The sequence below is a fragment of the Asterias amurensis genome, chromosome 14 (assembly GCF_032118995.1).
Source record: "Asterias amurensis chromosome 14, ASM3211899v1".
NCBI lineage: Eukaryota > Metazoa > Echinodermata > Asteroidea > Forcipulatida > Asteriidae > Asterias > Asterias amurensis.
The window spans coordinates 12,048,024-12,073,500 of NC_092661.1; the positions used below are offsets into that span (position 1 = coordinate 12,048,024).

Consider the following 25,477-nt stretch of genomic DNA (forward strand, 5'->3'; position numbering starts at 1 on the left):
AATGTTTTGACCAATGTTCCTCACTCTGGTGTTTGCCACATACAGTTTATGATTAGAAGAACTATTGAAACAAAAATGTTATTTTAGCTGCTCCCTTAAAGAGTTATCTCCTATCATGTAGGCTATGTATACAAGCTCAACCCTTTACCCGTAAAATAAAACGAAGACAAAAAAGGACCCGGTGAAAAGAAAACAAACAAAACCAAATCAAATCCAGCCAACTAAAGAATTTTTCCAGAGGACTTCCAAAGCAGGGTGCATTATTAAAGGAACACGTTGCCTTGGAACACATTGCCTTGACTCCCGTAAATGGCCGACCGTGTTAGTTCACAAAGTAAAAGGAAAACCACGCAATTTCGAGGCCAATTTGTGTGGATCATTGTTATTCTACTTTTACAACATCTTTCTACCCATATGCATTTTATAACAAACGGTTACAAACGCTTTTCAAGGACCAACTCGACCGATCCAAGGCAATGTGTTCCTTTAAAAAGAAGATGATAATGCATGCAAGGGAAGGTGTGGTATAAGGCTCCGCAAATCAAATGTAAACAGACAAGGGGGGACTCACACTTTTATACTCGGCAGGTACGTCCAAAAACTGTAACGACAGGCAACGAAAGGGGGCAGGGATTTAAATCAAATAGTGGGACCATGCAATTGCAATACAGTCACATACTTCACAGACACACGGCAAGATACTGTATATTTTACATTTCAAACAATGCAGAAATACGGAAACGCATGCCAGACATTTTGTTGGACCAGTGTCACACCTTGGCTCAATTTCATTGAGCTGCTTAAGCACAAAAATTTACGTGATTTTCAGGATGAGCAAACAGCTGAATACCAGTCACAAGCAATATGCAACAAGTAGAAATTCGGTTGGTAATCCTGTTTTTATCAAAGAAGAAACTTCATGCCAAGCAAATTTTTGTGCTGAGCAGCTCCAGGAAACTGGGCCCTGGGCTCATTATCCTGGCTCTTCTAACATATATACCTTAAACAAAGAATATGTGTTTGGGGACATGACGGAGGAATTCTGTGCTTGGGTCAAGCGTATTTCATGGGTAAGCAGTGAATTTTTGCTTGTGTACACATGTATATTCCAGGTTACTATGCATTCTTTGCTTACACAGCTGTCGCAGAGATTGGCGCTTGCACAGTGAGCGTAGAATGGTGATTGCAAGCACAGAATTCAGAGGCAAGCAGAGACATGAAATTGGGCCCTGCTCAAACAATATTCGATTTGAGAGAAATAAGTTTGTGAGTAACAACCATGTACATGTAGTAATCTCTCTTGAAAAGAAGTGCTGGTCTACCGTCTAAACAGGCCCTTGGAAAAACACTACAACATTTTTTTAATGGAGTACCGGTAAAAGGGCACCTGGTACAGACCTCTAAGACCATTAATGATGTTACCAGCGTGGTTCGCCAGATTCTGGAAACACATTTCCACCACTGAGTTATTAATTTTAATCCACATTGTTTTGTAGATTTGTGTTGCATACACACTGTACTTCATAATTCTATCAAGGACGAGTATTAAAATTGAGAAAAAAATTATGAATTGATTTAAAGGGGAGGTACACGTTTGGTAATTGTCAAAGACCAGTCTTCTCACTTGGTGTATCCCAACATAACCATCAAATAACAAGCCTGTGAAAATTTGGGCTCAATTGGTCATCGAAGTTGCGAGAAAATGATGAAAGAAAAAACACCCTTGTTGGACGAATTTGTGTGCTTTCAGATAGGAATAAAAGACTTCTAGCTAGAAGTCTTTTATTATTTCAGTGAGAATTTACCTCTTTCTCAAAAACTACATTACTTCAGAGGGAGTCGTTTCCCACAATGTTTTATACTATTACACAGTTCTCCAATGCTCGTTACCAAGTCAGTTTTTAAGTTAATACTTGTTATGAGTAAATTACTAATTACCAAACGTGTACCTTCCCTTTAATGACATTCAACAGCAACAGCTGTTTGTATTGACAATCAAACCGGAAACCATAAGGTGCTACATGTTCAATCAAAAAGATGCAAAGCCATCAACGCAAGCACAGAGGAAACATGGCATGTAGATTCTGGAAATCGCATCAACCACCTTTTGCGAATGGAACACTACAAAACAACAAGCATGCTTTCAATGCAGTATGAATAGGAAAATTGCAACGACAACAAAAGCATTGTCGTCAAACAAATGTGCATCCTGGATTCTGATTGGTCGATCCATGGCAACTACAGTGTGATATAAAATAACCATATTGTGCAGTCGATATCACATATTGCCATGTTCGTTCTAACTCTGCGTATTACATGTACACTACTTTGAGCGGAGGTTGTTCAAAGGATCAATTCATTATCAGGGCTGTATGCTTCGTTTTTGAAAGGGCAAGGGCACCAAGGCATATTCTCTTTGGCAAAGGGCACCCTATGAGGAAATTGTAAATTTCTACTGGAGCATTTCAAGGGCACCAAGGCAATGAAAAGGGGCAACAGAGGCAAATGCCTTCGTTGCCTCCGTGAAGTATCAGGCCTGGATTATCAAAAGCTCACTAGTGGAATACACAACAAATATAGCGCTTCTGCATCACACTATATTACAGTATATAAAATTAACTTGAGCTTTACAAAACTAATGCTGACCAATTCCAACCGCGACTATAGGACAGACAGTAGCATAGAGTGCACACAAACCATTGCAAGTTTCTTAACAGGGGCCAATTTCATAGCGCTGCTAAGCACACAAATTTGCTCAGCATGACATTTTGGCCTCGATAAAAACAGACTTACCAACCAAATTTCCACGTGGTTTTTAGGATAAGCAAACAACAGCTAAATACCATTTTGCAACAAATGGAAATTTGGTTGGTAATCCTGTTTTTTATCAAGGAAGAAATTTTATGCTAAGCAGATTTTTGTGCTTAGCAGCTCTATGAAATTGGGCCCTGGTGACTTTCAAATTGATCTCAGAATAAATATAGCGCATCTGCATCACACTTTGCGTTTGAAACAATGTTAGGTTTTTTCCCCTTGAGATCTGCACAGGTCATTGACCTTATAGTAGGATTGTTCTTCATAGAAAAAGCACATAATTAAATGAGCTTGAGCTTCACAGAACCAATATTGACCTATATTGACAAAAGCATAAAGCTCCCATACTGTGGAAGTATGTTTTTGTTACCGATGACTTTTGAAAAGAGTCCGCATTGTTTCTAATGTTAGCTTTCACTTTCTGCAGGTTAAGTTTTGCACGTAGCAGGTTTGCATGTAAACCCCCAAGGCATGTGTGTATGTACATGTATAGTACCATCATGATTTCAGTGTGCACATGTATTTAGTGATTAAATGGTCCGATGTGGATAGTTTTCCTTTCTGCTGGTTTATTGGAAAAATAACTTTGTGGGCGTTTTTTGAGGTGGCAGGGAGGTTTTGTTGTCTGCTCGAAGCAGCTTCAAAAATGTTTTTTTTTCTTCTTTTTTCTGGTTAATCTACGCCATCCATGCTTCACTTATTTATTTTATCTTGTTGATTTTAGGGAACAGGTAAGTTGATTTTGAATGATTATTTTTCAAAGAGAATGTTGATATTTGTGTGACTTTTTCTCTGAACATGACTGAGAATCATCAGGGAAGACATTTTCTTTGGATCCCCCCTGAATAGAATTGATGTGCCCATTCTGAAAAAAAAACTCCCTGCCAACCTTCTCATTGCCATCAATGAAAAAGTTAATTGCGTTTTCTTTACAAGTTTACAATTTGTTTTCCCTTAAATTTTAGCGTGCAATTTATCGACTTGTGTGGAGATAAGTAAACTAAGAATACTAGTAATATGAGGTTTGACTGTGCTTTCCTGTGCCATATAAACAATCACAGAGTGCTAATTTTGGTTTTTACCCATACACCGATGTGTGTTAGCACTGTATACTCAGTACTTTCCCGAGTCCTGTGAAAAAATATCACAGGCATGTTACTCGGGTGGGATTCGAACCCACAACCCTTGCAATTAACATCTATTAAATCACAGAGTGCTGAATACGGTTCGTGCAGAGACTCATTGATGCATTGCAAGGGTTCTTCTTCATTGTGAATGTGCAAAACTTTTCTTTGTTTCGGAAAAAAGTTTAAAGCCATCATACACTTTCGGAACAGAAAAAAAGTTCACAGATTTACAAATAACTTACATGGTTTACAGAAGGTAATAGTAAAAGAATTCTCTTGAAATATTATTTCATGTAATGCTTTACTTTTTGAGAAAACATTAAAACAATTATCAATTCTCGACATCGAGAACTACAGATTTATAGTAAACACATGTCCTGTCGCGGCGAAACGTGCGGAAACAAGGGTGGGTTTTCCTGTTATTTTCTCCCGACTCAGATGACTGATTGAGCCTAAATTTCCACAGATTTGTTAGTTTATATATAAGTTGTGATGCACGAAGTGTGGGTCTTTGGACAACACTGTTTACCGAAAGTGTCCAATGGCTTTAAAGTTGACAATAAACGGGCGCTTTTGGAGCTTGGGCCTACCAAAGGGCCTACCAAAGGGCCTACCATACTAGATGTACATGTAAGTGGTTACAGTGCCAATGTGCAAAGTATGATACCATGTGTTGAGTACACTAAAACTACAAATGATGAAATTGCTGGGCATCTTCAAGAGCAAGGTTTAGTGTCTGCGTGTACTACTATGCAAGCTCAAAGAGCTACATGACACAGGAACTTCACCCTTTGGTCTGCATGCTGCTGTCTAGTGTCCCAAAGTCTCCCATTACAAAAGAGTGTGTAAAGCAAATAGGTACCAGGCTTTGCCCATTTGAGGTTAGTAAGTCTTACCTGTGCTAAATCTGGAATTTCACCTTTGTCTATGCCAACTTTCTACATTGAGGAAAAGAAACAAGGAGAATATGTGTTTTAAGTGAAACTCAAACCAGATGATATAAGCTTAACCATGCAGTTTAAGTACATCAGAAACATGCTAGCGGGGGACTAGTTTTCCCACTCAGAACTATTAAAAGATGTTTCAAGTTTTGAACTGTTTTGAACTTCCAACAGGTTTGTGACAAACCAAACTTGTGAGAATCTTGATCTGGATACATTATACTCCGATAAAAACGGATACCCGCATCGCATCAGAGTTTAAAGAAAGAGAAATAGGTATACTCTGATTTTTGTGTGGGATGTCATCTAAAAAATCTGGACAATTCCGTAAAATTTAATCAGTTGGATGGAAGGTACAAATTGCATAAAATGTGGACAACCTTAATGGCATATATAAATATAAATATAATAAACGTAAAATTACCTCTGCTATTTTAAGGAACTCAGCCACTCTCTCCATTCTCGTCAAGAACTTTTTGTAGATGTCAAGCGCCTGTTTGCAGTCCTTTTTATTCATTTCAAAAAATTTCTCTGCAAAAAAACAAAAGAAGAATTTGTTACCACTTGCACAGCATTTGCTATTCAGAGATAGTCTGGCCTATATCTTGTCAAGCTGCTTAAGCCCACAGAGGAGCTACTGCTACAAGCCTAACAAAATTATTATTACAAATACACGTTTACCGGCTAAACTTTCATGTCACATGTACAAGTTGTGACTGGTATCCTGCTAATTTCTGCTGAGCAGAAAATTGTTAAAGGCAGTGGACACTATTGGTAATTGTCAAAGACTAGCCTTCACAGTTGGTGTATCTCAACACATGTATAAAAAAACAAACCTGTGAAAGTTTGAGCTCAATCAGACATCGAAGTTGCGAGATAATAATGAAAGAAAAATAACCCTTGTCAAACGAAGTTGTGTGCGTTTAGATGGTTGATTTCAAGACCTCAAGTTCTAAATCTTAGGTCTCGAAATCAAATTCGTGGAAAATTACTTCTTTCACGAAAACTATGGCACTTCAGAGGGAGCCGTTTCTCACAATGTTTTATACCATAAACCTCTCCCCATTACTCGTCACCAAGAAAGGTTTTATGCCAATAATTATTTTGAGTCATTACCAATAGTGTCCACTGCCTTTAAGCAATATTTTCTGCTTAAGCAGCTCTATGAAATTAGGCCATGTTTGAAATCTTTTACAGAGCTAAATGAATGTGACTACCAATGCAATCAATACAGAGGGAAGTCATTGCGATAAAAGAATTCTCAGAAGTAGATTTCTGACTCACCAAGAAGATTGATGATTCCGTCGTTGTAACAAGCGAAGAGTCTTATGACATCCTTGAAGAGCAGCATGAAACTCCCGTTAATTATTCCGTTCGACAGGTCATTTTGTGAAATCTGGGACGTGAAGGAAAACAAATTTAAAATACAAAAATTAAGTTTCCAACTTTGAGCCTTGAAAATAAGGCTCAAGGGAGACCATCTTTTCAGCCCATGCAACAAGTGATGCAACAACTTGGGTCTTGATCAAGGCTTGGAATTAATAAAACAAATTATGAACCCCCCCCCCCCCCCAAAAAAAAAAATAAATAAATAAATAAATAAATAAATAAATAAATAAATAAATAAATAAATAAAAAATAAAATAAAGAAATAAAACAATCAAAAAATTAAACAAACTCATAACAAAAAAGAACCCAAATGTTCAAACCAAGCAAACAAACACACAAACAAACCAATTAAGAAACAAACAAGCAAACAAAAACAACAACAAAGCAACAAACAAAGACAAAAATGCCCCAAAACTCCTAACAAACAAAACAAAATACTAGAAAGAAGAGGGAAAAAGGACATCGTAAAATACGTGGGTGAAAATCATTAATGACAAAAAGGAATAAAACCCAGATCCAATTTTTAAAGAGTACATGTATGTTTTAGTCTTATTTCAAGAGGCAAATATAACAAGGTCTGAATTCAGATAAAAGTCTGAAAATTCTCACCCCTCAGTACGATATAAAAACACCTACCTCAAAGCCTAAAAGTGCATCCATCTGGTCCTGCAGGATTGGTAGCGTTTTCAACAACTATGGTGGAGAAAGAAAAAAGACAATCAACCACACATTGGTGTCCACACAATCGGACCTGCATTAACTTAAAATACATGTGACAGTGTCTTCAAATTAGAAACTGTGACGTGGCAAGTCAATAGTTTAGACCACGGAAGATTTAATTTGAAAAATAATTTTAAACAGAAAGTTGTCAATGTGTCTTCATGCAGAAAAGCTGCGAGGGCGCAATACAATAAAAATAAGCTAGTAACTCGTACACTCGTCACATATGAAATTCCAAAATAACTCTTTGTGACACCTGAGGGCACCTCAAAGTGCGAGCATTATTTTGTCCACACTTCAAGGTACAATGTATGCAGAGCTACGCTCAAAATCTGGACCCATTACATAACGCCATGTGTAACAGTTTAAAAGTACAGTTGTACATGTATCTATTGTACATCACGTTGTGTAAATGTTGATCCAATTCTTTTCCCTGTAGTTTAAATGTCAACAATGCAATAAAATGAATACCAACCTTTTCTGCTTGCATCGTCCTTAATTTCCCCTCTTCTTTCCTAATAAGTAGAAAACAAAATATGAGACAGCATGTTCATTCAAGTAGTACTTGAATTGTTTTTAAACTGAATTACCATTCAATTCCCTACAGTGGTTCTTAAATGAAACTGATGTCAAGGTTAAAAAAATCCTTTCGTTAAACATGTTTAAGGGAAGGTTTACGTTCTAAAAATTTATGGCAATACAAACTTTTGGTTATAAGCCTACAGTCAGCTTTCGATAGTATAAAACCTTTTCGAAACATTTCACTTTGAAGTAATTTGGTTTTGTAAAAGAACATCAGTTTTAAAGCTCCAATATTTGAATCTGAGGCAGAGACTGTGTAATCCTATTGCCATTATTCTTCCTGCATGGACATAATCCTAGGATTTTTGGCGATATCTCAAAAACGCGACCATCTTTTGAAATGAAATTTTCACAGAATAACTTTGATGTACACAACTACATACATTCATGTAGGATTAAAACAATCAAACTGTTCCAAAATTGAACGATACTTTGCCTTTAAACATAAATCAAATTGCTGAATAAAAGAACCAGGGCTTGAATTTTGAGTAGAATTCCAAAAGATAAGACCAAAGAGCTCCTAGATCAAAATTTTGACCCGACCAGAATTTTCATTAATAAGACCAACATCTTCAGGGCTAGAAATTAACACTGGACCACAGGCCAGTCATTTTAGCCTCAGGTCAGTAAACTCTGGACAAGTCCAGTGGTCTTGTGTTTTTCAATTGACTAAAAATACCTCCCCCTGTGTAAAATATCTTAAAAAACAGTCTTTCAATTCAGTTGAAAATTGAAGCATGACAAAATTAGTACAACAAATTCTTACTGCTTGGTCAAATAAAAGCATCAACCATATTACACGTACATGGTATACTGGAAGGTGTAGTGTAGTGAAGTGAAAAATGTTAAGCCCTGGATTTACCAGTTATATAGTTTTTGGGTGTCATTGCCTTTTTCATTCCATTGAAAAAAATATGACAGCCAGACTTGTCTAGTGTACACGTACATGTAGTAATGAATTAACTTGCTGAACCTAAAATTCACTGGCCTCGGGCCCTGTGGTCAACATCTTGTAAGAGACTATGTACAAAATTAATGTCATGCCCTCATCTATTTGGAATGAGGCATACAATCCAAATCAATCTCTCATTGCTTGCAAATATGCACTAAATTTATTTACAATAATTTTATGCCCACACTTGTAATGTCACCCATCCTATACATATACTAACACTGTATGGCAATCGCATTTGTCTGCACAAGCCATCATTATACCCGCCCCATTGATTTCTGTGAAAACACCAACGCTGTTAGCGCAGACAGTGTATCAATTATCAACAACAACAATAAGAACACGGGTCAGGTTTAAAAATAGGACATGCAATCCAGAACTTTCAATTTCCTCAATTGATATTCAAAACCCCTGAGGGGTAAAAACGCAGAGCGAGAGAGAGAGGGAGAGGGAGAGGGGGGGGGGCGGAGTGAGCGAAACCCAAGACAAATATCATGTTCATGGACCCCCTGCTAATGTACGCTATGAGAGTGATAATTCATGTACATGTACAGTCATAGACTGGGCCCCTGTCTTTATCCGCAAGGATAAAGACAGATCGCTGCCGCTAGAATCCAGTGATTCCATTGGATACAATGATATCATTGGATACGTGCAGTGACATAGATGCCCAAATAGTCACTGCTCTCAAGTCCGCAATGGAATTTGACTGCGTATCTATATGTGAAGTAACCAAGGTCAAAGGTAAAACTACACGCCGGTTTTGCAATTTTTGAGGCCGGTCTCTGGCCTTATTCACGAGCCTCGAAGAATGACGTCAGACGTTCAGGCTCGTACAGACACAGTACCCTAGTACTGTAGGAACACGTCTGCCGACGGCAGAGCTGTCAACATTTGCATCTAGCAATCAGGGAGATTTTGTACAACGAACAGAGATGATCTAGAATTACATTCATAATAATAGGGAAGGGACAAGGTTTCCATAGTCAGGGAGATTTTTTCAAATTTGTTCATCTGAACATGGACAGATTGGTTTGTTTTCGGAAAACTGTCTGCAGAATTAGGGAGGATTAGCAGCTCTGCTATGGGTCCTTACAAGCCATGTACTCAACACAAGGCCTTGGACTCTTTCGCGAGTGATGCTCACTTAGGAATTCCCAATTCAGAAATTAATCCCCGATGACACTTTTGGAATTGCCTGCACACTGCAAACACAATTGTCATGCAAACCAATTCCATAAAAACTGTTTGCTACAACTGTACCCCATTCCGCTTCAAATTGCTCAATTAAATTTTGATTAATTTACCATTTTAACAAGAAACTTCCTTAAATCTTTTGATACTTATTTTGTGAACATAATCTTTGGCTTATATTATTGTTTGCGGAAATCAAAACAAAGTAAAAGTAACAGTGATTTGTGGGGGCTACAAATGATATTTGTTTTCAGATTGAATTTTTTTTCTTTCTGCAGAACCGATAGTTGGTATTATAAACTTCAGATAAAATTCACAACATTCATAAAATTAAAATCATTTAGAATGCTCCAGATTGCACAGCATGGATTAGAAAACCAATCGGACAACAACCAAGTAAAATACATTCTGTTTCTTCTCAGTGTGCTCAGACCAAAGTTCAAACATTTGGGTCCGGTGGGATTTGAACCCACGACCTTTTCCATTCTAGAGCAGATGTCGAACCACTACACCACCGAGATGGCCCGTGGCTAAAGTTAAACTGCCTTTAAAGAGAATTTGTTTACCAAGACTCAAGAATGTGTATAATGTACGTCAGTGTGCATTGTGTATTGGTAATAATAAAAACGCATGTTGTCTATCTCCAATAACCTTTTGACAATACCAGCGGGTATTGTCAAAAGGTTACGGGAGATAGACAAACCCCGTTGTCAGCAGTAACAGATGTGCGCCGCTGACATTCCGAAGTGGCTTATTCAAATTAAACATTCATGTAGTTATTGAATGTATCTATGTAATAACTATGTTTAATTTGCATTATAAGCATGTTGGAACACAATGTGGACTGTACTTCCTTCACCTTTTGGTGACTGGTTAAAAAAAAAAAAAAAAAGTTTTCAAGACGAAATTTTGGAGGCTCAGGGAGGTTTTGAGAAAGAAAGAATTCTAAGAAACCACACGCCTACAGGTCAGCATTAAAGTTTGTCCCGTATTAACTAACATACATCTAGGCTAAATAAACATACCCTCTCTTAACTCTGCAGAAATCGAACGCCACAGTTCTGTACGACAGCGCTTTCTGGTTGAGATATTTGGAGTAGCGTCTGATATACGTTGACATGTCATAACCTGAGGGGGGAGGAGAAAACAGACACATAAAAATGGGCTGGACAAACTGTGAGAAACCTAATTACATTTGTGCAGGGAATTCCAGGTTTTTTTTCAAGGGGCCGGTAATTCACACTTTAGGTTTGGGGGTATTTAGGACATTATTTAACGTGTCTTGACAGATCCAATCTGTGTGTGTGTGTAAATGGCTATTTGACCTGGACTGTGAGTGGTTTGAAACTCTGTGTACAAAACAGTGTAATGTATCCACTCACAATGTTTGGGCTTTAAAGAATGTCTGTACCAGATGGTACAATGTGTGAAATGCTGAGGAACAAATTATACAATTCAGCAAAGGTACTAAAACTTAACAAAAATCCAGATTTCCAAATTATAAGCTCTTTATTAGGTACCAATGGCCCAAATTCAGCGCAACACTAAATAAAGGATGAAATGTAAAAATGGTCGCTAATTGTTTTCCTTAACCTTGTGGGGCTGAAAATTACAAATGTAATATTAATAATAGACATACATTAATACATACTGATATATTTAAGCTTCATATGAGAAATACACCAGTCGCTTTGATAAATAACCTGAGCACACGATGCAAAATTGCCAAAAAGGGGTCGAGTTTAAAGGGGTATGTGCACAGACACAATCATGTTTATATTTTGTTTGTGTCCATTTTATGAACATCAGTTTAAAAACCACTGATCTAGCATTAGCAGTAGCAGCAAATTTCAATATTATATCAATCAACAACAGCTGTGTCAATGATGAATAAAAAGTACTTGAGTTTGTTGAATACAAGATCTGCAAAGAGTCACATAGTATTTATCTGTTGTCCATTTCATGTCTTCAGAACACAAAGCGTACTCATGAATGTGAGCCCTGTGATACTTAAAGGAACACGTTGCCTTGGATCGGTCGAGTTGGTCTTTGAAAAGCGTTTGTCACCGTTTGTTATAAAATGCATGGTTAGAAAGATGTTGTAAAAGTAGAATACAATGATCCACACAAACATGCCTCGAAATTGCACGGTTTTCCTTTTACCTCGTGGACTAGCACGGTCGGCCATTTATGGGAGTCAATTTTTTGGCTCCCATAAATGGCCGACCGTGTTAGTTCGCAAAGTAAAAGGAAACCCACGCAATTTCGAGGCATGTTTGTGTGGATCATTGTATTCTACTTTTAAAACATCTTTCCAACCATATGCATTTTATAACTAACGGTTAAAAACGCTTTTTATAGACCAACTCGTCTGATCCAAGGCAACGTGTTCCTTTAATGCAACAACCCTCCAACACTAGAGCTAATGACCTAAGGTAGGCCTACTTGTGCTCATATGCAAAAAGCCATTATTCCATCAAGTCAAATTTATAAATTTAAACACATGAAACCCAATGCCTAAATGTGATACCCGACTCATTTCTTAATCATGAAACATTGACCCCTCTTCCTTTCAACAAAACACTACACAGGTGAAAATGTCAAAGGAAGGAGGGGTGGTAGGTTTGTGCTAATGAAATCATGCACCCCCCAACGACTCTACGATCAGCGTACATTGCTCAGTGTAGAATGACTGCTCAATCCACTGTGTACACACACACAGCCACCTGATCTAGAAATTCATGGCAAATGGAGCAAGGCCGAGACAAGCACGCATGGAATATTTTTCAGTATCGTTTACAAGGAGGATTGGGCACCTCTGGCGCTGTACAGAGACAGCTTTACATTCGTACGTGTACACACTCGGTGATGGAACGATCAATCATAAAATATGACAAGCAGGGCTGCTGTATGTTAGGGTAGTGGGTGTTTATGCGATGGTGTGTATTCATTTTAACAAGTGATAAAAATTGATTTAAATGAGGGACTAATGTAGCACTTGGGAATTAATTGGCTGAACACATCCAGGCCGAAATAACCACCAGCAGGGGCAATGGTGCCCTGTGCTTTTTGCTGCAGTGATTCTGCAAGGTTCTTAAGTACAAATGTATTTTTTCTCAAAGAGTTGCCCCTTATCAGAGGAATATTGATGTGCCCCTTCAAGAGTGAAGTTCAAGGCATGATGTTTCCCCCTGAATGTGATTTTGCAGGTATTATTTCTTACAAAGATTAAAAATATTTTAACAATTGTTAAATTTGCATCGGGATAAAGAATTTTTTTTTTTTACCAATACACCGACGTGTGTTAGCACTGTATACTCAGTACTTCCCCCGAGTCCTGTGAAAAAAATATCACAGCCATGTTACTCGGGTGGGATTCGAACCCATGACCCTTGCAATTCTAGAGCAGTGTCTTACCAACTAGACTACCGTAATTGCCCGGTAGCTAGAGGCAGTTCGAATCCTATGTCATTAAAAATATTAACAGTGCAAAATCCTTTACAAAATTTAAAACTCGCCAAGGAACACACATCATAAGTGCTTTTACACATTTTTTGGGGAAAATGGATTTCTGACCTAAACCTGTGAAATCAAAAGCCTCCCAAGGCGTGCGTGTTCCTTAACAAAAAATCTGAACCCACCTTGAACATTTGCTTTGTCCATAAAAGCTTCCAAACTGAAGACTACCGTCCTTGTTGCCAAATACTGTATAAATCTCTGCAAGTGGGGAGGGGGGGGGAGGAAAATAGTAAGAAAATGAATGTACAAGTGCTTTTTTTTTTTGTTGCTGTGGTGCCTTTCGTAAAATTCCAAGACAAACTAGATATCCTCATACATGTACGTGTACATTGTAGCAGTGCCCTTTACCAGAGGAAAATTGCTGTGCCCCTTCAAGAGCGAAGTTTAAGGCCTGTTAAAGGCAGTGGACACTATTGGTAATTGTCAAAGACTAGCCTTCACAGTTTGTATCTCAACATAAGCATAAATTAACAAACCTGTGAAAATTTGAGCTCAATTGATCATCGAACTTGCGAGATAATAATGAAAGAAAAAACACCCTTGTCACACAAAGTTGTGTGCATTTAGATGGTTGATTTCGAGACCTCAAGTTCTAAATCTGAGGTCTCGAAATCAAATTCGTGGAAAATTACATCGTTCTTGAAAACTATGGCACTTCAGAGGGAGCCGTTTTTCACAATGTTTGTAGTGTCCACTGCCTTTAACGGTATACATGTACCCATGTGTTATGATAATTAGACTATTAGTATTTAATATTTTGGTTTGTAGTATTATTGTGTATGTATCTACTTGCCAGGTAGAGTTTGTTGTTTTAGGGAGCTGTCTCGCTATAAATAATCTACTATCGCAGAGAAAGTATTTCAGATTATTCGGGACACTTCTCAGTTCTGAGAAGAATTGTCCTGCCTTTGAACTACAATTGTACTATTACTGTACCTGGGCGGAGGGTATAGATTATCAGCTGGGACTACTACTTCAGCTTATAGAATCCTTATTAACTGCACTGCCAGAGAGTGAGTTTTCCATTGGTCTCAACTTTTAGTATTATTACTATTAGTAGCCAAAAGTGGGACTAAGTGTAATGGTATCCTCGCTTTTAATTCAACCGTGAATAAGGTGAACAAAGGAGGCCATACCATAGGAACAGTTCAGGTCAATTGATCCACTTTTGTAGTAATGTTTCCACCTGAAGCAGCCCAAGCCGGTAGATAAATTATTAAGGTAAGGAGGTGGGGGGGGGGTGTAACTTGATTAAGATCCACTTACTTCATGTCCGTATATCATAAGATTGTGGCATGTGCTGAGAGCTTTGTAGACGATGACCCAGTTGGTGTTTGTGGTGCGTTCAATAATTAGGTCGGCCAGCTCCGGAATGTTGATGTGCTCGGTCATTGTGCACTGGAGTAAATCTGGAAGACAAACGGACAGAGAAATTGCTCATAACTTGCTGGATTAAAAATCTGTAAATTCATAAACCACAAAGTGGAGATGCGATTTGATGTCGGTGAAACTGTACAGTGAGTTAATCTGGGGGGATAGTATACATTGTACAAATATTGACAGCTTCGAGTGCTACATGTATGGTTAAAATTACGACTCCCGAGGTGATCCCTGGAGCATTCTATTTTCAGTCAATATTTGTTTTATAACACCCCAACAGACTATTTCATCCTCAGACACGTAAAGTTCGTGCGAGTGTTTCAGATACACAGATGCCCAACTGATTGGGTTCAAGTGGGTAAAAGCGTCTGGGTACTGCACGCCGTGCGATAGTCTTGGGACTATCACACGGCAAACGATGCACTATCACACGGCCGCCGGTTTTAGTAAAACTAACACATATCATGTGACACGCTCTAAATCAATGAAAAGGCAGAATATTTGTAAGGGGTGTTATAAAAAAATATAGAGCAGTAGCTCATAAGTTGCTACATGTAGATTAAAAATCAGTGATTTTTTAAACCTACAAAGTAGGGATGAGATTTGATGTGGGTGGACAACGCATAATGAGTAAATCTGGGAGGACAGAACAATACAGAGCAATACAGCTCTTTAGTTATTTGGTTAAAAATCAGTTATTTCCCCAAGTCCACAAAGGAGAGATTTATTTATTTAACTCTTTGTTAGCAGGGGCCATCAAGGGTAAGGCAAAAGTAAACAAAAACGGGCATCAAAGCAATGTGCCCTCCCAGACCACAGATAAGATTTGATTTGATCAGAACCTCTCAGATAATACTATTGTGCATTACCGGAAATGCATAACTACAGGATTGGAAACAATGGGGTAATTCAGATCACTTGGTGTGTAAAGTGCTGTATCAAAAAAAAAAAAAAATGGCCCCTGCCTTTACAAAATTGTGCCGAAATAAAATGCCTGATTCTCCTCGTATTTATAAGTACAAAATTTGACACGACGACTGGACTTGTCCTGTCCCAAGTTTACTCGCTCCAAACTAAAATCACCAGCCTCGGGCCTGCAGTCCAGTGTTAATTTTGACCCAACCGTTTATTCTAAATGCAGCGCTGCTCGTATTGAAATGGGGTGGATGTTTTGTCTCAATGTACTTATACAAATTTATTCAAATTTTGATTTCTGCCAATGGTAGATTACTTCAACCATTATACCAGTAGGGCCTACGTGTACACGTACATGTACTGTGTGTACATATACACAAGGAGCTTCAACTGTAATAGAATCAATACACACTTCCCGCACATACATTTCGACTGTCGGCTGTATAATGAACACAAGCTCACATGACATGCATTCGTGTATGACAGAGCTACATACGTAGCTGCCAACTTTTGCATCTGGCAACCATGGAGATTTTTGTTACTATCAATCAGGTACATTGTAGATCATGCATGATGTGTATTTAAAATTGCATAAACATTCAACCATGGGAGATTTCTGAATAGAAAAGAGAATTCCATAATCAGGGGAGATTGTCAAATTATTCATCAGAACATCGAAAAGATTAGTTTTTTTTTATGGCATTTTCTGCAGAATCAGGGAGGGTTGGCAGTTCTGCTATTAATATTGGAAACTCATTCGCTGCCGTTGCACATTACAGCACTCTGAAACTACAGACTGATGACGTAAGTGTTGCAGTTATTCAGCCTTCAGCCTGGGCTGGAGTGGTTAATCTCTAATGATGCCCTGGTGACCATTGTACAGGATTGTGACTCATCAGGGTTGTCCTGTACACATGTAATTGGACATTCGTAAATTGACAATCCATGCGTGCGTGTGTGTACACGTATCCATGTACTCAAATACATCAATCCTTACTCTAGCGTGTCTTTAATGATTACACTACATGTATTAGTTAAACAAATGCACTCACTAAACGAGAAATTTTAGATTAGCACTTGCATACTAGCAGGGAAATAGTGTTAATGTTGAACATGTACGATAATCAGAGGATATTGCTTCAAGCCTGGAAATCATGGCCTTCATTGCCCTGAGCTTTGCCATGGTGCCCCTTCAACAATTTCCCATAATACCAAATGAAAATGGCCTTGCTTCTCTCTCTCTTCTCAAAGATGAAACTCCAGTTGCTTGGAATAGACCGCCAAGTCTTCCCCATTTTCCAATTTGTTTTCGGACCGCTTCCAATTTGCGCAAAACTTACATGTAGACCTAAACTACTTGTAATAAGCCTTCTAAGGTTGATTTTTACAAACCACTAAGTTTCATCTTGACAAGAGTTGTCAGTCCATTTTGTCATCAAATTTATCTTTAATGAACTCAAAAAGCTATGTTTTGGGAGTGTAGTTTGTTTGAAATCCCTTCTCTAAATAACTTATACTATCATCAACTGCTCCAGCGCTTCTCACCAAGTTAATTTTTACGATCATAAATTTTCGAAATACAATATTACCAATCAAAGACACTTCCTTTAATGCACATTTGTGTACCCGCATTTCCCGTGATGCATGGTGCCTACAATATGTGCCCCTCTGACCATAGAATCTATGGGTCCCTTCTCTATGCTCTGACGACACAGGGGGTGAGGGAACTCTTTGACATTTGAAATGGATAGCTTTACAATTGCCATCCTCTTCATAATGGAATGGATCCTTTCACTCAATTTACTGTCACAATTTTTCCGCAGCATAAATAGACAGGGGGTGCGTTGAGGTGATAAAATTTCACTGAGGAGCGAGCTCAGTTTTCCCCCACTGTCACTGTAAGGCCATGTAGAAAAAAAGAACTGTTTAGCATCATTTATTTTTAATTTCTTTAGGTGTGACGCAGGGCTTGAATTTGAAGGGAAAGACTGTATGGCTTGTAGCTCAAAATGTTAACTGTCCTGACCAGAATATTGTGTATAAGACCAGGATTGTGAGAAGAAAAAATAATGTAGTCACGTTTTAACAATTGAATTTGAAAAAGCACTAGGAGAAGATTTTCATCGCTAATGTTTATGCTAATTTTATGTCAACTTAAAGTCATTGGACACTATTGGTAATTGTCAAAGACCAGTCTTTTCACTTGATGTATCTCAACATATGTATGCATAAAATAACAAACCTGTGAAACTTTGAACTCAATTGGTCGTTGAAGTTGCGAGATAACAATGAAAGAAAAAACACCCTTGTCACACGAAGTTGTGTGCTTTCAGATGCTTGATTTCGAGACCTCAAATTCTAAATCTGAGGTCTCGAAATCAAATTCGTGGAAAAGTACTTCTTTCTCGAAAACTACATTACTTCAGAGGGAGCCGTTTCTCACAATGTTTTATACTATCAACCTCTCCCCATTGCTCGCTACCAAGTAAGGTTTTAAGCTAATAATTATTTTGAGTAATTACCAATAGTGTCCACTGCCTTTAAAGGTAAGCATTGGTCAAATTGAAAATATAAATCTTCACTTTGCACGGAACTTTCACGATGTGAAGATGAACATAGTGGAAAACTTCCCTTTAAATAAGTTTGCCAAAAATGCTCTTCAGTTTTGAGAAATGAGTAAAACAATTTTAGTTGTAGTATTGATGTTCAAAACCGATGAAAACATCCTGGAAGTTTTTTCCCACTATTTCCTTGGCACTTGGCGACCGTTTGAGCTTTGAAAATGTTCACTAGTTTGACTCCTCATCAAAGATATAAATTTTAAAATGAGACTTTACATAGTGGGTTGACAACTGATGCATTCTCTTCACAGCTTTCTTCACCAGCAAATCACCCTCTCCTGACTTACATGTATGCATAGTTAGTACTTTCTGGACTATTGTGATCGACCTCCAATCTCCCCACATCTATTTAGACTTTTAGTCAAGCTCCCTGAATACACTAATGAGAATGTGATCCATTTCCTGAACTCATGAAAAGGAACCATACCATGCATACTGCTTTACCATTTTGTACTCAATTTGAATGTGAGGATCAATCAGACAGATCTTATTGTTCATAATTTGGTTTGAGCATGCAGGTGCACTAGCTACATGTACCTCCATGGTTTGAGTTGAGGCAACACCATGAGGTACACCGAACATGGAATATCCAGCATTTTCCCTTCAGTGGTCTGCTGGCCAAGTGCTATTTAAAAAAAAAGAGATTTCCGGTAGATCAAGTGGTCTGGCTGGCTTGTCAAGTGTTGGAAAGCATCCATATTTAAAACAGAATACGAACTTTAAAGAAATCTGACAGAGCAGTGAAAAAACAAGCTAACCGATCCCCCTGACTAGTCACTGATAAAGTGAAGGGCAAGAGCAAACACTGATCTACTTTGCTGTGTAGAATTGTTCCAAAGAACTTGTCTGCTGTTTACATTCGACGCCATAATAATATACATGTAGAGTACATTAGCTGAATTGGATTGGGTATTACATAGTACATGTTGGAGACTAACAGACTACCTCAGTCAGAGATAAGAACTTGTCTTGCAGTTTTGTTATACCGCTGCAGAGTAGATTCATAAAACCAGGAAGAACGACATTGTGTACGTGCATTTTGTTGCATATGGCATGGTTCTCAGTTCAACTGTGTTGCATTCTGTTGCATTTGGCAGGGTACAGGTGTATGTAGAGGGACCCTTATGGGGGTAGGGTAAATAATATTAAGAACTTGCCTAAAATAACTTGGCCAAAGGCTGTTGTACCTCAAGAAAGGGGGGGTTCTAGTTTTGCCTAGTGGAGAGGGCGGGGTGGGGGGGGGGGGGCTTCTCAAAGTTATTTTCACTGCTATGTCAAGATTGGATTGGTTTTAACCTTTTTTTACTAGCCTGCTCTAGGCATCCTTATGGTTTCTCAATGGTGTCTTTAATTGAACTATAGGATGTAGACTGCCCTCGATTGTGTTTTCCTTCTTTTCTATTTCACCTCCACCAGGGGCCAGCCATACGGTTTACATGGACATGTAGGAAGGGTACGTGGTAGCCTGTCCATGGCAGTGTGGCTTCCTGCTTACAAACCAGAGATGGGGCTCTTCCTTCCTCCCACTAGCAGAGTCCCAGCTTGGCAACTTCCCCCGGACAAGAACAATGATGCTCAGTGTGCCATGCAGAGTCTAACATCCGCTGTGATTGTTACATTGAATTTAATGTACTGTGTTGAGGATTAGCATTGGGGTCAATGACAACAACAAGTCACAACCTGGTCAGGGAACTGCCAAGGTCAAAACACTTTTCACAACAGGTCTCCACAAGATCTGGTACAAGTCCATGTGTAATGTACACGCTCACATGTAGTCAGCTTCCATATCATACATTTGTATGTACTCATTGTGTTTGACAAAGTACATGTAGGCTATATTTTGTCTCGTGAAAGAATTTCTGGAATTCTACAGATCAGGCAAACAAAGTCACACAGGGTGTGCAGTGATCAACAAAAATACTTTCTACCTGTGCATGTACCAGGTGTGTAGGCCCTAGATTGAACATTTTCCCTTGTGTAGCAGAGCAAAAAGGTACGCAAACGTACCTGTTGCTACTCAAAGATCATCAGTTTGTTTCCCAATATTAGCACTCAATGTGCACAAAACTTGTTCAGACTAAATGTTTCACTGCCTGTATGTCAAATAGACAATCGTTCCCTGCTTAGAATGCATGACGCCATTCAAGTGGGGTGCCTTTGGCAAGAGGTCAAAAGCATACCACGTTCGACCCCCCCCCCCCCCCCACCACAAACATGTGCAGCATAATATGTCAATCTCAGCAGATCCCATATAATCGTATGCAATTAATCAACAGCAATATCTGCCTGTTTTTTCCCCCTGTTGTTCAATGACTCTTGAGCGAGACTTCTCTCATGTGAGGGTTATTAGGGTTACGTTATCACCCCATGGAGGTTGATGCAAACTCGACCTGCCTGGATTGGGTTACCAAGATATGAAGGGGGGGTCAACAAGTGTGTCATGGGCAGCAGACATAATGGGTTCATTTGTATTGTTATTGACAGCTACTTGTATTAGGGGGCGGAGGCTATAAAATTGACTTAACCATAGAGCAAGGACCAGCTACACACAAAATAAACTGTGTTAACGGTTTATGGATCTGCACTGCTGGAAAGTGGACATTAATTTACGATACTAAAGTGTTTGTTCATAATATCTAACTCAAATTTCTGAGAAAAATCAACAAGGGTTTACATACGTGGGTCTGACAATTGTTACCGGACAAGAATTTATTTTGTAAGACCATAAAGAATTGTTTGGCCAGTTTAAGCCCGTTACACCATGATGTTTTGTCATTCAGCTTTTGACATGACAGACTCTGCTAGAGACTATACATTGTACATATATTATGTCTGGTATGTAATTTTTTGAAAATGTTTGTACATGTATCTCATTCTCTTAATTTTCTGATTTATTTCTTAAACAACTAGACATTTCACTTTAATTTTTTAATTAATTTCTCAAAATGACGAGACAATTTGAACGATTAGTCTTAGTGTTCGGAAGAACCTACAACATTTTTAGCCAGCAATGAGCAATAATGGAACACATCAAATCAAGGCTGATTATCTTAAGTGTACACATCATGGCAATCTAGCTGGATTAGGCTGGGGAGTTGAGCGGATTCTGTGAGCGCTTTAACTAATCAGTTATCATCCCCTATAGGGCAACGGGCAGGCGGGAAACCTATTGGGAATACTGCAGCGCATAAATTACACAGCGCTGCGAAAAGCAGCGTCGTGCAGGTACGCACTATGCCTACATGTATACAGTACTACAATTTCACAAGACTATTAGAAAAAAAAAAAAAATGAGGCACAGACAAACCTTTCTTGGCTGTGAGACAGGTTTAACAAGAAAGCTATAAACTGTATGCCTTCACACTGTACAAAGAAGGAATCACTCATCAGTACGCACATTATTTCAGGCATACATGTACATTGAACTCGCATTGTCTGTAGTAGTAGTACGTGATAGTATTTTGTTCTTGTTGGGGCAATCAATTTTGGGGTCTCAGTAAAGCCCAGAACCTCAAGATTGGTGTATATTTCGAGGACTGGAAATATATGTGGAAGCCATGACCTCTGACCCCCTGGTCTCAGCCTTGGTGTCTTTTCAAAAGACTTTTAATATTTTCTGATGGAAGTGCCCCCCTTGAAAAAAAATGAAAAATGGCAGTGCCTGCTCAAAGATGAAACTCCAGGCCTGCATTTCTACTGGAACATTTCAGCGGGCACCAAAACAATTGCCGGATGGCAATTGCCTCCACTGCCTCGAGGCGAAGTATCAGGCGTGTTTTGTAGAGAAAAGCACACGAAAGTGAAATACAAACTATCTTCGGAGATGTACAATGGATTGATCGTACCGAGAAACATTTCAATACAGTTGTGAAATTAGTACGTACATGTAACTACAGATCTTACAAATCACATCACATGATTACACAAAAGGGCCTCAGAGCCTGGACTTCCTGATAGCTTTATTTACATGTTTTGTACATTGTACACAGCACAGCTCAATAAACAAAACAAACAAACTTGTTCATCATACATGTAATTGTATGTGTGTGCATTTACGAAACTGCCATCATTGTAATCAACTTTTGTTATGAAGGGGGTGCGTCCTCCAAAACATCGTTCAGTTGTCAAACTATAAAACTTTTGTACTATTTACGAAGTGCAAAAATATATTACCTTTTAATGACTACCGTATTTTCCTGCGGATAAGACGCGTCTTATCTGACTTTTTAGACCCCAAAAACATCGATGCGTCTTATCTTTCGGTGCGCCTTGTCTGCTGACGATTGATTTTTTTTTATGATCACTGCGTGAAATAAAAAAATACCTTCATGTCCAGTTCAAATCAACGATCTTTGTGTGAAGAATCCTTACTCAATAATGCGGTCGAACAAGGCTATTCAGACACTGTGACCGTATTTTCGTTCGAACAATGCCGCAATCCCCCAGACGGTCCAACTATTCCAACAATGCTGCAACGTGTTTATACCCCATGACCGTGCTTTCATTCCATTAATGCCGCAATTTCGGTCCAACAGACGTCGGCAGTGTACAAACGTTTTTCTGTGTGGCCGGGTATTCGTTCCGAAAACGATTGACAGTCAATAACTTCATACAAACGTCATTCACCCAACCGCTATTGTGTGGTAAACTTTGAGGGTTTATTTTATTCTATTGCTTCAAAACTTCGGGTAGGAACGGTTGTTAAAATCATGGTTGCCCTTGCATGAAACTTGCCTGTAAAATCAACGATGTCCAAGTTCAGACTCGAAAATCTCTCAAAACGACACAGAAAATTAGCCCCAAAACGCAACCGTTCCGAGGTCTGTAAATTTAATCACGCAACACAAAAGCAGATATCACGCCTATAGTCGTTGTTACTGTGAGTGTGACAATAAATACAAGAAACATTGAACGCTAGAGGGCGTTTTGGAACATTGTATAATAGCGTGAGGTTAAACGCTCTCTATTGGTAAAAAATACGTGAACCAGCAATAAACGCATTGAGACAAGACTCGACGTGTGGGCTAGACTGCGCCCCTGTCTTTATCCGGAAGGTCCCTGCCGCTAGATCCAGTGATTCCCTTTGGATACAATGAACGTGCAGTGATATAGATGCCCAATAGTCACTGCTCTCAAGTCCGCAATGGAATTTGACTGCATACGTTCAGGCTATGTCTGGGCATGCTTGGGATCCGCACAGTCACGTGGGAATTTTGGCGCATTTCCAGGCAGCGCAAATGCGACGGCTTAGCGCAACCCGTCGGCGAACATCGTTCAATACGGTGCCCACATGGTCTCCAACATCTGTTGTGCAATCTCGAGATTGAGCAGCGCAATCCACTGTGTACATGTGCATATTAATGTGCATGCAGCGACATCCCGGCCGGAGGATACATTACTACACCCACACGCTACGTCCGTCTGTCGTTGCAATGTATCTGTATCAGCAAGGATCCTCGTAGTTTGTGGGGACGTCGGATGGATGTGTCCAGGGAGGCATTGTGTTCATGTTGCAAATAAAATTAACTTCAGACAGTGCGTGGACCATGGTTTCTGCCCGCTGATTGGGCCGAACTTTATGTTATTTGCAATATACAGCGTTGGCTGATTGGATAAAGGTCGGTATACGTAGGTTCTCAAAGGCACTAAATTACGTCTTTGAGTCAATGTACCGACAACGGGTGGCGCCAGGTGTTCTTTTGTTTGCGGTTAAACGTGCGCCTTGTGCGGCGGTGCGCCTTGTCTGCTGACGTTTGAATTTTTTTGGGTCATTTTAGCGTCCTGCGCCTTGTCCGCCGAGCGTCTTATCCGCAGGAAAATACGGTACATGTAAGGTGATACTTACAAAAAAGTATCTGCCTGCTAGGAAAAGGCACGGATTGTTTGATACATCAATGTGTATTGTTATAACTCTGTACAAATTGTGAAGTTTGATTGGTCGAGAACCAATCACGTGCCGTGCAACAAATACGCATGTTACATTTTGTACATGGCTCGACGGGCCGGTAATATGAAAAGTGATGTACACCGGTGTACATCACCTTGATCGTTCCCAGCGTTGGTCGATTTCCAGCGCTGTGTACGAAACAGCCGCGGGTTTGAGGGAATTGTTTCTTGTTCGTCTGCTAATTAAACAATGAATAGTCCGTCGTAATAATGTTTGAATATGACGACAGAACTTCGAGAAGAGGAATAACAATTATATAAAGGTATAACAAAACAAGTGTTGCACGCTGTGCCTGGGGTCCATGGGTTTTGTACACCCCCTAGGAGGGTTCCCCTCAGGTGCCATTTCCCCCCTCGGGTGTACAAAACGCAGCGTGTAACAATTGTATACTGGTACATGTAACTAAGACTAATGGTGACTCTTACTGTAAACAAAGTGAAGCTGCCTATTCATTTAAACTGTACAAAGAAATGTGTACTGTGTGCACACTATAATGTTGTACATTGTACAATGTATACAATGGGCTTAAAAAGCGGATTGATAATTTGCCTCAAAAAATATTGCAGTTCTATGATCTCAGATATCATTTGTTTTGTGCATACTTGCCATTAGCAAGGACAACTTGTTAATTAAACTGGCCAGTTGATGAGATTTAACTCCTCAAGTTCCATTGAATGACTTCTAAGCTCACTCTTTAATTGATGCATTCACCTCTAGGACAATTAACTGAACCATCAGTAAACAAATAATTAGCAAATCCAGCTTTGTCAATCAGTAGGCCCAAAACAATTAAAATCAGTGTATAACACAGTGTACACACCTTCAATCCGTAAACAATTAAAAGCAGTGTAAAACACAGTGTACACACCTGTAGTGTTTTTAGTGGGTTTGGTCTACAATCTCTCATGTCTGTGCAGTGTGAACACACATTGCACCATGGAGGTAGTGAAGATATCATTTTCTTCCTCAGTGATTGTGCAAAATCTGCTTTTCCCTTTTCTTCCTCAGTGATTGTGCAAAATCTGCTTTTCCCTTCCGCCCTGTTTTGAATAATTCATGTAGGTATACTGTGTCGGCTATAGAGGAGTCTCCTCTATTGACTGTCTTTCTTTTAGGCAATCAGTTGGGCTCTAACTGGTTTTACAATGTACTTTTCCTTTCGTCATCGATGTAATTTTATATTTTGTTTGCGCTTGTAGTTTATGCACCCAATGCTTGGTACCTTTTGAACTGTCTCCCTCATGTCAAATTCATTCTGCACAGTCGCTAGAAGTTTTTCAAGAAACATCTTAAAACTTTCCAATTCAAATTTTCAGTTACAGCGTCTTTAATTTTTTGCCTTGCCTAATGAACTCTTTGCTTATAAAGCGCTGCAG

General features: G+C 39.0%; 1 protein-coding gene across 8 annotated transcripts in view; it reads right to left on the reverse strand.

Moving 5' to 3' along the window:
• LOC139947467 (phosphatidylinositol-binding clathrin assembly protein LAP-like) overlaps nt 1-25,477 on the reverse strand; it is a 56,455-nt gene that overhangs the window by 24,952 nt on the left and 6,026 nt on the right. For 6 of the 8 annotated variants that reach the window (XM_071945386.1, XM_071945390.1, XM_071945389.1 and 3 more), the window contains exons 2-10: nt 14,505-14,647; nt 13,361-13,436; nt 10,745-10,847; nt 7,467-7,506; nt 6,908-6,964; nt 6,167-6,278; nt 5,307-5,413; nt 4,838-4,879; nt 572-601 (exon numbers count right to left, since the gene is read on the reverse strand). In XM_071945386.1, coding sequence (XP_071801487.1) covers nt 572-601; nt 4,838-4,879; nt 5,307-5,413; nt 6,167-6,278; nt 6,908-6,964; nt 7,467-7,506; nt 10,745-10,847; nt 13,361-13,436; nt 14,505-14,647 — 710 coding nt within the window. Of the gene's footprint in view, nt 1-571; nt 602-4,837; nt 4,880-5,306; nt 5,414-6,166; nt 6,279-6,907; nt 6,965-7,466; nt 7,507-10,744; nt 10,848-13,360; nt 13,437-14,504; nt 14,648-22,327; nt 23,742-25,477 lie in introns of those variants that run through there. The other 2 variants (XM_071945388.1, XM_071945384.1) reach the window with 2 other exon arrangements.